Source organism: Protopterus annectens, chromosome 4.part1 (assembly GCF_019279795.1).
Source record: "Protopterus annectens isolate FY-2018-M chromosome 4.part1, PAN1.0, whole genome shotgun sequence".
Lineage (NCBI taxonomy): Eukaryota > Metazoa > Chordata > Ceratodontiformes > Protopteridae > Protopterus > Protopterus annectens.
The window spans coordinates 1,012,153,223-1,012,167,307 of NC_056734.1; the positions used below are offsets into that span (position 1 = coordinate 1,012,153,223).

General features: G+C 38.8%; 1 protein-coding gene across 2 annotated transcripts in view; it reads right to left on the reverse strand.

The window, feature by feature from the left end:
* The window catches only part of LOC122801161 (anosmin-1-like), a 1,574,635-nt gene that overhangs the window by 1,229,083 nt on the left and 331,467 nt on the right, over positions 1 to 14,085 (reverse strand). For both annotated transcript variants that reach the window (XM_044070721.1, XM_044070720.1), the window contains exon 2: positions 8,510 to 8,557. In XM_044070721.1, coding sequence (XP_043926656.1) covers positions 8,510 to 8,557 — 48 coding nt within the window. The remainder of the gene's footprint in view (positions 1 to 8,509; positions 8,558 to 14,085) is intronic.

A 14,085-nucleotide genomic window follows, 5' to 3' on the forward strand; every position in this document is an offset into this window, starting at 1 on the left:
CAAGCCATTTCTGAGCTTTTGCAGGAGTTAGGCGTCACTTTGTTTAAGATCGATACCGTAAGAGGTTTGCTAGGTTTGGTACTAAATAATAATGTCTTTATAGGTGTGAACCAAGCATATAGGCAGGCACAGGGGATAGCCATGGGCACCCCCTGTGCCAACACCTATGCCAACCTTGTCCTGTCCTTTTGGGAGAGGAGTATGGTGTTGAATAACATGTCATGGAAAGGTCATATCAAGATGTATAAGCGTTTTGTGGATGATATTTTTATTCTTTGGAATGGGGACGACAACTCTTTAGCTGATTTCGTCTCCTACCTACATACCACCACTTCTTTTTGAGGTTCACGGTTAACAGCTCACGCACACAGATTGACTTTTTGGATGTCAGGGTACAGTTGACAGAGAATGTTTTTTCATCCAGTTTATATAGAAAAGGCTGCTGGAAGAACACCTTGCTCTCTTTCGACAGCATGCACCCTCGACACATATTTCCCAATATAGTGCAGGGACAGGTTGCCAGGATTTCTAGAATTAGTGATGACGATGCATGCTTCGAGCAAGAGTTGGGGACCCTGATTGACTGTTTTCATACTAGGGGCTATGATAGGAAATTGGTAAATAACAGGGTGGAGTTTGGTAGGAATTGTAGGAAGGACAGATATAAACCATGGCTGAGAACCGTTGACACAGGCACAGGCTCACAACATGATAGGGACAGTGGACATGGATGCAGGTTGACACTAACTTATGGGAGCAATATAGGTGATGTTTGTGCACTGATCAGAGGGAATTGGAATATTTTGACTAGTGATGTAAGTTTGAAGGGTATGCTAGGTGACAAACCGGTTTTAGATATAAAAGAAATAAAAACTTGAAAGATTTACTTTGTAGGGATAAGACTAAGACCAGTATGGATAATCTGGCTATCACTAAACAGGGCACTTTTCCATGTGGGCTATGCAAGGCGTGTGCTTATGTAGATAGTAGGGGTGTATTTGTGCATCCAGTTACTGGCAGACTGTTTGATCTGAAAGGGAAAGCAACATGCAGAACCACTGATGTGGTCTACTTGGCAGAGTGTCAATCCTGCACAAGTTTTATGTGGGCAAGACCAATTGTATGTTTAAAGTTAGGGTCTTGCAGCACCTCTCTGCAATTAGAAATGGGGATACACGCAATGCGTTATATAGACATTTGGCAGCTCATCCTACACATAGCTTCAAGTTTAAAGTGATAGTGAATGTGAAGTTGAATAAAAGAGGGGGAGACATTAAACAGTTAACAGAGCTAGCTGAGTCTAAATGGATAATTGAGCTTATGGCACACAGGAGTCCTGGGCTTAATGAAGTCATTCCTATGAGACCCACCCTTAAGAATAGGCGGGTTTTTTTACTGATTTTTATTGGTTGTGCTTGTTTTAAAATGTTGGTTTTTGGGAGATGCTTTATCTGATGAAGGGCAGAGGCCCGAAAGCGCTCATCATTTGTGTATCTAATTTCAATAAACAGAAGGAGTTGGTCTTCGAGCAGTGTCCAGTCTCATTGGTTTTTGGATTTTCATTTTGGTTTATTTGACTGGACTTTGGTGAGGCACAGAACATTGTTTTGTCTAACACTACTAAACTCTATCTAGACAAGGATAATTTGCTATAGCAAACAGTAAAGTGATAATAATAGAAAAAGTTTTCAACTTAGCCACGGCCAAACAAGAAGCACTTCAGAACTCATAGATGCTGCAAACGAGATCTGGGGATTGTACTAGGGCACTATGGGATACCTACCTAGCCACAAGCTAACTAAGAGACGTTGAGCTTTGTAATAGGCCGAGTCAGAGCCAAGGATTGGTTCCGAACCCATATGTAAGAATGAAGGCGAGATAGGACTACAGAACATCTCTTATCTCAAAGTGTGTGTGTGTGTCAGCTACTTGGGCAGGGACACGAAGCACTGGTTGGACAGAGAGGGTGCTGGAGATTTTAGCTTGCCCAGCTGGCTGAGATCTGGACCCTATAGCTGTGCTAGTGGGGAGTATTATTGGGGACCTGGAAAGCAAGGGAGCGACCAGCCCTGGACTGACTGTGATCTCTGTGTGATCTTAAGGGAAATTGCACTTTACTGTGTGTATTTGTTATCCTTTCCTCCTATATGAGACACCCCACACTGGTGTTAGTGGTGAGGATTGAGGCTCCTTGATTGCTGGGCCAGGGCACGGGCGTCACATATTTCTTTTCATTTAACATGAAATATATATATATATATATATATATATATATATATATATATATATATATATAAAACACATAAGAGGAACAACAACAAAATTCAGAGGATCTCTCTCAGTAGGAGGAAGGAAATCTCTTATCTGAATCCTCTAGGAGCCTTGGCTAGGGGAAGGAGGGTGGGACGTAAGAAAGAAGAGGACAGCAAACATGGAACGTTATGGTACGTATATAACTTCTTTATGTTATGTTGTCCTTCTCACCTTGTTTCTTACTGGATGGGACAGTGTCCCTAGCACCATCTTCCTGGGTGGCTCATGGGAGTATACCTTTGAGCACTGTGGACCCAAAAGAAGCTCTGTCCCTGGAGGCCAAATCTACCTTGTAATGAGTAATAAATGTATGGAGCCTAGTCCATGTAGCAGCTGCACATATACTATCCATAGACAATCTGGCTTGGTAAGCAGAGGATGTTGCTAGAACTCTAGTTGAATGGCCTTTGACTTTGAAAGGTAGACTTCTGTTGTTTGAAGTGTATATAAAGGTAATACAACTGGAAAGCCAATTTGAAAGTGTAACTTTTGAGACTAGCTTGCCTTGCTTCACTTGAGAGAAGGAAATAAATAGCTGGTCTGTTTTCCTGAAGTCTTCAGTTCTATGTAGATAAAATCTCCATTGTCTATGTACATCCAACTGATGTAGCTTGTATTCTGCCTTGTTCGTATGATTAGGAAAGAAAACTGGGAGTTTAATAGACTGGTTCAGATTGGTTTGTGAGCAGATGTTTGGCACATAAGATGGATTAGTCCTCAAAGATACTCTATCCTTATGAAAAATTAGGTATGGTGGCTTAATTGATAGAGCTTGCAACTCCAAGACTCTTCGTGCAGATGTAATAGCCACTAGCAAGATTGTCTTCCAAGAGAGAAATATTAGATCGCATGAAGAAGCAGGTTCAAAAGGGGGTAAAGTTAGATAAGTAAGAACAAAATTTAGGTCCCAAGATGAGAGAGTTTCTTTTATAGGAGGTCTCAACAAACAAGTTCCCTTTAAAAATGCTTTACATAGCCTGTGTGACATTAGATTAGGAGTGTATTCACTGATATGATAATTAGAAATTGCAGCTAACTGGACCTTGATTGTAGCTGCAGTGGAGTCTTGCTGGAAAACTTCTGCCAGAAATTCTAAAATTGAACTAATAGAAGCATAGAAAGGGTCTATGTCTCTCACCCTTGCCCAGTAGGAGAACCTCTTCCATTTGCTGGAATATAACTTTCTGGTCAAAGCCTCATGAGAAGAGACTAAAATATGTTTACTGCTGGAGTAAAATTTTGAAGCCTGACTATGTTTAGAAGTGGAGCAGCCACACTGTCAAATTGATGGTCTGGAGAGAAGGATGAAGTGCTCCTGACATATGAGTCAGAAGGTCTGGAACTAGGTCCAGAGCCCATTGCTTCTCCTGATGATAGGGCAAGAAGAAGGGGAACCAAATCTGACGAGGCCAATATGGGGCAATGAGACTTAGCCTGCTTCCCAAGGCTTTGGCTTTCTGAATAACTTTGGGAATTAGAGGAAAGGGAGGAAAGGCATATAGTAGTTCTGAGGGCCAATCTTGGACGAGTGCATTTCTAAGTGTCTCCCCCACTGGGAGGATTAAGGCAAAGTAGCTGCTGCATTTGGTATTCAGGGGGATTGTAAACAGATCACAGCAAAGCTGGCCCCAAGTTTGGAAAATATTGTCCGCTATGCTCTGTTTCAGGGACCACTCATGAGGCATCAAAATCGCCCTGCTGAGTTTGTCAGCTATCATGTTGGATTTCCCCGGGATATGCATTGCTACCAGAAAACATTGGGAACAGATCACCCATTGCCATACTCTCAGCGCTTCTTGACAAAGGGGGTATGATCTGGTTCCTCCTTGTTTGTTTATGCACCAGATTACCAACATGTTGTCTGATCAGATTGCAATCGTTCCTAGTGGGAGAGAGTCCTGAAATGTTTGCAACCCCAGAAGCACTGCTCTCATCTCTAGAACATTGATGTGCAATTGAGCCTCATGTTCTTGCCATGTGCCTTGGACCGTTCTTTCCAGATAATGCCCCCCCACCCTATCCAGGAAGCGTCTGTGATCACAGTAGTAACAGGTTGTTGTGGAACAAAGGGTCTTCCGATGGTCACATGGTCAGACTGAATCCACCACTGAAGATCTCTCTTGCATGAATCTGTTATCCTTAGCTGATGGAACATAGGAAGTTCTTGTAGAGACCATTGAGCAAACAGAAGCCACTGAAGGATTCTCATGTGCATCCTGGCTAGAGGGTCTAGAGTTATGGTTGATGCCATGGTTCCAAGAAGTGTAAGAACTACTTTCACTTTTACCTTGCTCTTGGAAAGTAGGTCAACTATTTGTTGTCTGAGGACAGAAACTCTGTCAGGTGGAAGGCGAGCCATCATTGAAATGGTGTATAGATCTGTGCCTATGAATGTAATTCATTGACAAGGCAATAAGGCAGATTTTTGAAAATTCACTGTTATGCCTAACTGAGCACAAATTTCCAGTGTAGTTTCTCTGGCCTGTAGAGGTAGATGCTTGTTGATGGCAGTTAGGATCCAGTCATCCAGGTATGGAAACACTTGGAATCCTAGGCATCTCAGGTGAGCCGTTACTACTGCCATGCATTTGGTGAACACTCTGGGGGCTGTAGTGAGACCAAAGGGCAGAGCTTGAAACTGATAATGACTGTCTCCCAGCCAGAAGTGTAGATGTCTCCTTGATGCTCTGTCCATCTTTGTATGGTAGTATGCATCTTGAAGGTCTATTGAGCACATCCAATCATCTTTCCCTAAAAAGGGAAGAATTAACTGCAGTGTCACCATTCGGAACGTGGACTTCTTTACAGATTTGTTTAACTTGCTAAGATCCAAAAAGGGTCTCCAGTCCCCTGTTCTTTTTGATACTAAAAAGAATCTTGAGTAAGTTCTGAATCCTATTTGCTCTGCGGGGACTTCTTGGATTACTCTTTTGTTTTTGTTTAGCAACTTTTGAATTGCTATGGTTGCTTGTTCCCTCTGACTGGGTGGAACATCTGGGATTCTTCTGATCTGTGGAATGGGCTGGCAAAAGGGAATGGAGTAACCTCTGGATATTATACTTTGTACCCACTTGTCTCTTGTGATATCTTGCCAGACTTCTGGGTACAAAGTTAATCGCCCGCCAACTGCCTCCAGAGAAGAGCAGGCAGGCCTCCTTTCAGGAGCTCAGATAGGGTCGGCCATGAAAGCAATCACAGTCACCTTGGTTTTGCGGGGCCCCCCCCCCCACCACGTGGGCGATGTCTACCATTACTGACTCCCCCTCTGGGTTCACCTCGTATGTCTTGAAAAACTCCCTGGGATCTCTTGAACCACATTTTTCCACTCTTCTGGCCTTTAGGATAAGGTCTTGAAGGAATGGAAAAACATACTCCAATGGCAGACAGAGGTTTCTCTTCCTGCTCGCATCTGGTGAGTGCATCCTTTACTTTAGATCCAAAGAGTGAGAAACCATCAAAAGGGGCATTAGTAAAGGTAGACTTGAAAGGTTCCACAAAATTACACAAACGCATCCAGGAGTGTCTCCTAAGGGAAACTCCTGAACCCGCAGCTCTAATCGCTCCATCAGCTGCATAGGAGATTAGTCTCATGGAGGAGTTGACTATGGAATTTAAGGTGGATAGCAGAGAGGTCACTTTTTTTCCTGAGATCCCCACAGCTAATGAACTTTGGAGAGTATCTCCTAACCCGTTCAGGAGATCTTTTTGAAGTCTTGTAAAATGTGTGAGGTAGTTCAGCAATCTGAGAGTGAAAGTCGCTGGTGAGAAAACATGCTTCCCATATCTGTCGATCATTTGAGAATCCTTATTCAGAGGATGACTAACCAAATCCATAAGCTCATCGAAAGGTGGAGACACCCAGGAGGCTGAAGGTTGAGATCTGAAGGCCTTCAGGTACACTGACTCCTCATCAAAAGGGTTAATGGGCTTCCAGCTGCCTCTCTGTTTTAGGATCTCTAGAATATCTGAGAAAGAGATATCTTCAGAGGATGACCATGGAGACCCTTCTGCTTCCTCTGAAGCAGAAGGGTCCCCATGGTCATCCTCTGAATATATCAGAGGATGACTGTGGGAACCCTTCTGCTTCCTCGAGGTCAGTGTCAGAAGTAATGGACTCATCAGGGGAGTCTATATGCTTCCTCTTGCATGTTATCTTTTGAGGGGGCTCATCAGATGGGTAGACTGGGGAGGTCTCGGAAGAGTGGGGCTTGCCCGATGGGGCTTCCTGAGGCCCTGAATCTCTGTTGTCCTGTGAATGGGATGGTGCCAAAGCAGACTCCGGTGCTTGAGGGGGAAGAATCCCAGTATCCTTGAGTAGAGCTTTAGGTGGGGACAGCACACTACTCATCACCTTGGAGGATCCCCGGTTCCAAGGACACCTCCGGTTCTGAGGAAACAGAGGAAATCCCCGGCCCAAAGGAAGTCAGCTCCAAGGCCAATGCAGGAGCCGAGCTCACCTGTGCCGATGCACTGAGGGGTAAACTCGGAACAGAAGAAACTTGGGTCTGAGAGTCCCCCACAGAGCCAACCGGAGAACTACAGCTCCTACACACTTCAGAAGGCACCGATAGTGTCGGAACAGGCAACGGTTCTGAAGAGTCCCAAAGAGGTCTCAGAACCGAAGACTCTACCACCAAGTGGTATCTGGCATTCCAGCTCTGCAGATCCAGCTTGGCTTGGAGGAGGAATAGTGGATGTAGTCATCTTGGATGGCTCCGAGACCGGTGGGGTCAGAGCCAAAAACAATTTAGCCAGTACTGGCGACTTCAAAAGCCTGCGCACCACCCTGTCCACATCATCATCTTATAGGCTCCTAAAGACCTGGATGAGAGTGTAGGGGATCGAGACCTTTGAAGAATAGGGGATCTCAAGGTACCAGTTCTAATTCAATGGACCGTCTCTGAGAAGTAGTATCTATCAGTTCTGAAATCCTTGGAACTGAAGGGCTTGATTTATCTGCACCAACTGTCTCCCTCGGTTTCGAAGATGGTGGAACCAATGAGATAGATTTTTCAGTCAGTTTAGGAATTTTCTTTGGAGGCTTGGAAGAGCCGAGGAAGAGGATGAAGATAAAGTTCTCTTAGATTTGTCACTAGTAGTTGGAGACTTAGATACTGAAGAAGTTTGTAAAGCATCATCAAAGGCAGGCTTTATTAAACCTCTTAAAATAAATTTGTTTTTCCTCTCATGTAACACTCGAGAGCTGAAGGAGTGACAAAAACTGCAAGATTCCTGAAGATGAACAGCCCCTAAGCAGTACACGCACACACTGTGCCCATCAGTTATAGACATTTTTCTGCAAGCATTGTTGGCATTTCTTGAACCCAGAGGGCTTGGGTTCCTTATCTCTGGATTCTTTAGACATATTGTATAGCAAAATATTTGAACTGCAATAAGAATTACTGACACCAGAAAAACCCAATATAGGGGAAAACACAGCACTACCCTCTAAGTTAAACAGGTGCTAGGCCCTCTAACTTAAACAGACCTAGCTGAGCTAAAAGGAAACACACAACAACAAACCCTCTAACTTAAACGGGTTTACTTTTCGCTCTCTAACTCAAATGAGCTAAAAAGGAAAACACACACAAACTATTACAAAGAGATAGACAGGGATAGGACTGGCCTAGTAGAAAAAAACGAAGGCCAACAAACAACAACACAACAGGTGATAAACAATGCACAATAAATACTTATAGGAAGGATAAACTGCCTAAACTAGGATCTATAACAACTCTAATAATAAGATTTTGGCAAAAAAACAACTATCAATAGAAAAATTGAAAACACATACCCACGGCCAAGGAGAGAGTATCCAAACTCGTCAAGTGGCAAATGAGATCTGAGGATTACTCCATTGCATTATGGGATAGGTATTCAGCCATGAGCTAAGTGAAAGACTTCAAGCTAGTGCATTTGGCAGAGTCAGAGCTGAGAATCGACTCTGAACCCCATCCAGTAAGAAAGAAGGTGAGAAGGACAACATAACATATATAGTTTATCATAAAAATACACTTTAAATATGCTGCTAGAGTGGTTATATTAAGCACATGCATGCATAAGCTGTACATAGTAATGCTGCACATAGTAATAAGACATTTGGAACAAACAGTACTGATAGACAGGTTTAATAATGGCAAGTCACAGCACAATCAGCAGATGTTTCTCTTTTTTCCGTACAGCAGTCTGCACTCACCTGAGAACATCTCCTATTATTCTTGCACCACATCAAAATGTCATCATTCTAGAAAAAGAAAATATTTAACAAAATCAGAATAAAAGAATGGAAATGCTGCAGAATAACTAAATGTTCTTTGCATTTTAGATGACAAAGCAAACTAAGAGAAACACTAACTGAATGGTAACTGCATCAGAAAACAACTAACTACATGCATGTTTTTAAAGAACAAAGAGCTAGAAAAGGAATTCAGACATAAGATCTAGATTCATAGCAAACAGGTTCCCTATCAGAGCTATAACACCCTTAATTGTAAGTTCTGGAACTCCAAAAACTGAAGTGCAGTATCAACAAAAATGCAGCAAACCTTGAACCTTTTTGCAACACAACTAAAGAATTTTTGCAGGGCTACCCTTCTCTTCATCCTTCTAATGGAGAATCACATCCCTTTATGCAAACTTTTTACATATACTAAGTCCGAGACTGCTATACCTCAGACTAAGGGAATTTTATCACCTCTATCTAAAGTACTTGAAAATGCATACAAATACAAGTCCACGGTTATACCTCTGACAATAATTTGCTCTCTCGAAACCAGCATGGCTTTCATCCTCACAACAACATTGCAACAACCATTATTAACTTTATCACTACAGACAACAAAATAGAAACTGTGGTAGCTCTGCCTCAGCAGTTTTCCTTGATCTGTTGAAAGCATTTAACACTGTCTCTCATTCCAAATTCTTACAAAGACTATCTGTTCTAGGATTAGCACCATCACCAATGTCATGTTTCAGCAATTACTTATCACATTGCGAACAAGCCGTTAAATGCCAAGACAGAATCTCCCTATTTCTCTCAGTTATAGTTGGAGTACGAAAACAGTTCTTGGCCTTCTGCTAACTTAATGTTTACACTAATGATCTGCAGACTGCATTCAAACATGCCACCATCAATCAGTATGCAGATGACTCAACTGTCATTTGCTGAGCCAAAAGCCTGGACAAACTACAATAACTTATCCAGGAATCCCTCTTTTCTGTCAAAGCATGGATATCACACTCCCAGCTTCTGTTCAGCCACCCCCCAAAAATGATCCTTTTCGCTTTTAAACTTTTAGCTACCCAAAAGCACCAGTTCTCCATCTCCACATCTAATAATGCCAATATTGAGCTGGTAACCCATACAAAACACTTAGAAGTCATGATTGCTGAAAACCTAAAATTTGGCCAACACATAAAACAGGCCATAAAGAAAACCCACCAGAAACCTGACTCACTACACAGGGCTAAACCATTCCTGACAGATAAGGCTAGATCCACCACAGGACTAACCTTCCTACTCCACACACTTCTCTATACAGCCCCACATTCCTTAACTTCCAGTCTGCCCTACTCTCCTTACTAAAGAAATGCTACAATGAAGTAGCAAAGTTTGCTACTAATCCCAAATTTAGGACTCATCACTGCATACTTCTTGAACAATGGCTCAGACACTCACTAATACATGCCCAGCTATTAACTATCCACAAATTCGAATACGACCCCAATAAATGTCCCAGCTTAAGGAATATCAACCATATAACCCCAGTACCTGGATGGTATTCCTTATGGTGGCTTACTTTATGGCCTGTTTTATGTGCTAGTCAAATTTTAGGGTTTCATCAATGAGAACGACTACTAAGAGTTTTGTATATTTTTTCAATCATGTGCAGTCCACTAAACATCAGTAGACCACATGCTTGACTTTCTACAGCGCACCCATATGGGTCCCATTTAGATGATTGACGTCTTAGAACTTCGAATTTCATATGGCTAACACCATATGATCGAAGTTTTAAGACTTCGAACACCTAAAAAAAACAAAAACAAAACAAAAAAAATAATGCTGGACGTTTCTGCACGGGGCAAGCCCCCCTGCACCCCAACATGCTGTGCTACTTAAATATACCAACTTCGAGATTGCACTACAGTGAGGAAAAGGGAAAATTTCCCATTCCGCACTGTATGGAGATCTCCGTTTAGAACATTCGAAATCTTAAAACTTCTATCATATGGTGTCGGCCATATGCAATTCGAAGTTCTAAGACTTTAGTCATCTAAATGGGACCTATATATATATATATATATATATATATATATATATATATATATATGGTTATAGTAGATTTCATTGATGTTCACATTTGTTGAGGTCCCAAACAAACACCACAATATGTTGAAAATGCAAATGCTGATGCTCTGCTATGCACACACCAAGAAACAACAACAATTTTGGCTAATGCAAAGCTTTAAAACAAATAGTAAACAAGATCATTTCTTGCAGGGCGGCAAACTCACCCATATCCCCTTACACCCTGCTAAATTATATATATTAACTCAGAGATCACATAAAATCTGGTAAAAGGAATATCCCCAAACCCCAAGAATTGCGCAGTCCCTACACCTGTCAACCATTTGTGTAGTCAGCAAAAAACAGTCTAACTAAACAGATGTTGGCCAAACTGTCGACCAAAGTATCTGCATCTGTGTGTGTATTTGTAAAATACATAGGGTCTGGTTTGGAAAAAGTAAAATAACTTGTAATGTAGGTTTACAGAATTTGTTTCAGGATAAACAGCAAATAAAGATTAGATCCTCAGCTATTCCATTAATAAATGTATCCATTTTTCCTGTTTTTTATAAAGTCTTTTTTTTTCCAAAATCTCTTTATTTCAATTTTCTTTTTTCAAATAATAACAACAATACAGTAACTCAAAAACACAAATAAACAATACAAATACCTATCTAAAGAAAACAGACAGCAATCTCGTTCTGAGAAAATTATACATATGTATATATATATATATATATATATATATATATATATATATATATATATATATATATATACAATATATACACAAGAAGTCACTACATCATCAAGTAAAGTATGAGAATTCTTATGTTCATTTGGTCTCATAAGGGATAGTGAAAAAGGGGATAGTCTATATAGAAAGTAAAAATAGAAATGTAACCGTTTATTTGTATGTTTAGGGAAAATATCTAGTTACACATATACTAAGAGAAGGGAGAAGATGCAAGAAAGACTGGTTATACTACATTCATTTCTTATTTAAAGGTTATCTTTTCATGACAATTTGTAGGCAAATTTTATTTGTCAAGAATTATATCTAGTAAGTAACCCCAATATTTCTGGTAATAACGTTTGTTTTTTGTTTTTGTATTAGCATGAATTTTCTTTTTTTTCAAAACAAGTTTATTGTTTTAACATATAAGAGAAATATCATAACAATTTTATACAAATAATTAAAAATAGGTATCATTATAATATTCAACAAAACAACTAAAGTATTTACAAAGACATCCACTACAATCAGATCAATTAATTAAACTAAAATACTGTGCTATTGAAATTAGAATTTTTTTAACAAATTTTGTAAATTATCCCATACAATAAAATGTGATGTTTTTCTAGTTGTTCTCATTCTAATTGTGCTTATTTCCATATGACACATTATATTCATAACATTTTTAAATTCATTGAGCGAAGGAGGTGTATCTGAAATCCAATTTCTAGTTATTATTTTCCTAGCCACTGCTAGGATAGACCATAACAAGGAAGCTTAATCTTTTTAACACATTGAGGTACAGGTGTGTTGAATAATATAAGAGACTTAGAAATAATGAAATTATCTGTAAAAAGAGCCTGCAAAAATTCATTAATTGACTTCCAGTATTCTTTCAACTTCATACAGTCATAAAACATATGAGCCCAGTCAGCATTAATTTCTACATTACATCTCTTACATAGATTATCTTTATTATTAATTTTATTCATCATCAAAGGTGTATAAAAGATCTATGTAAAAATTTCCATGTATAAAGTCTCCATACAATGGAAGATGTAGTTCTATAAGCAGATTCCAATATATATTGTTTATCTTGTTGAGTTGGTGGGTCCCCATTAATAGAGGTGAAATAATTCCAGTATGAATCTACATTGTAAAAGTTTCTTGTCTGATAATTTTATGTATATATGAAAGTTTACCTTTATCAGAAACTTTATGCTGTAAATTTATTATCAAGTAATCAATCAGTTTTGGAATAGATTCTTTAACTGTTATAGACATTAGATCTATTCTATCAATGAGATGTTGTCTAAAGATCTGAACCTCTAACCAGCAAGTTTCTCTTAGATCAAATTCTTGTTTTAAGAAATCTAGATTTTTAACTTTATTATCAGATATCAGCTGATACCAGTACTTTAGATTATTATCTATAGCTAAATGAGCTCCTTCAGAAGTAGATGACATAAGCATACCCTGAGTATAAATTATAGGGAATACAATAAAATTCCATTCCCTATACTTAGGGTGCATGAATATAAAGTTACGATAACTAATAATAATATTTAATGGGTAACAGACCATATGTTTAGGTGTAATAGGTGAAGTACAAAATTCCTTTAGCAACCACAACATGGAGTTATTTATAATCATATTTTTATGTGTTAAGGAGATTTTCATGAAGTGCATACTAATTAGCTCCCAGTAATCTTTCCATTTTGCGACATATAACCGATCTATTAATAAAGTAATAACTTTTATAATAGAAGAGATAATATATAAATTAAAGTCTGGAAAAGAAATACCCCCTTGAGACCAGCTATTAGTATGTTTCTTTAATGCAATCCTAGGTCTATTAGGTGCCCATAAGAAATGTAACATTAGTGTATTCAGTTTCTTGATAGTTATTTTTGTAGGTGAAAGTATTATTGATTGTATTAAGTATAAAATCTTGGGGAATATTATCATTTTAATAATTGTAAGTCTCTCCTCCATAGTAAAAACATATTATTCCAGGTATTAAAAGATTTTGTATATTAAGAAAACAGGTATTATAGTTATTATATATAATAGATTTAATATCTTTAGATAGTATTATACCTAAATAAGTTATCTGACCTGAGTTGGGTACATATTTAGTAAAATCACTAATGAGAGTATTTTTTCGTGTATATATAGGTAGTATTTTAGTTTTTTCTTCATTGAATATTAAACCAGAAATACTTTTAAAATTCATTGTTTTATCAAATAAAGACTGCATAGAAGAATTAGATCCTGCTGATGTAATTAGAACATCATCTGCAAAAAGTTGAATTTTTGATGTTGTATTTTCTTCTATTTCAAAACCCTCTATGTCAGTACTGTTTCTAATCAAATTAGCCCAAGGCTCCATTACTAAAGTGAATAATAGTGGAGAAAGTGGACATCCTTGCTTTGTACCTTTAAGAATGGGTATTTTTTGTGAAACATATGTTCCTACCTTAATATAAGCCAGCGTTCCTTTGTATAAATGCTCAATTAAATTTACAAATGCATCAGAGAAATTTGTGCATTTCAGTAAGGTAAACAGATAGTCCCAACTTACTGAATCAAATGCTGAACCTATATCAAGACTAATAAGTGTTAAATCTTTCTTTTTCCTATTTGCAAAATCAATTAATGTTAAAGTTCTTCTTATATTATCAAAAGTATTTCTATTTACAATGAAGCCCGTCTGATCTATGTCTATAATGCCGGGATAATTGTC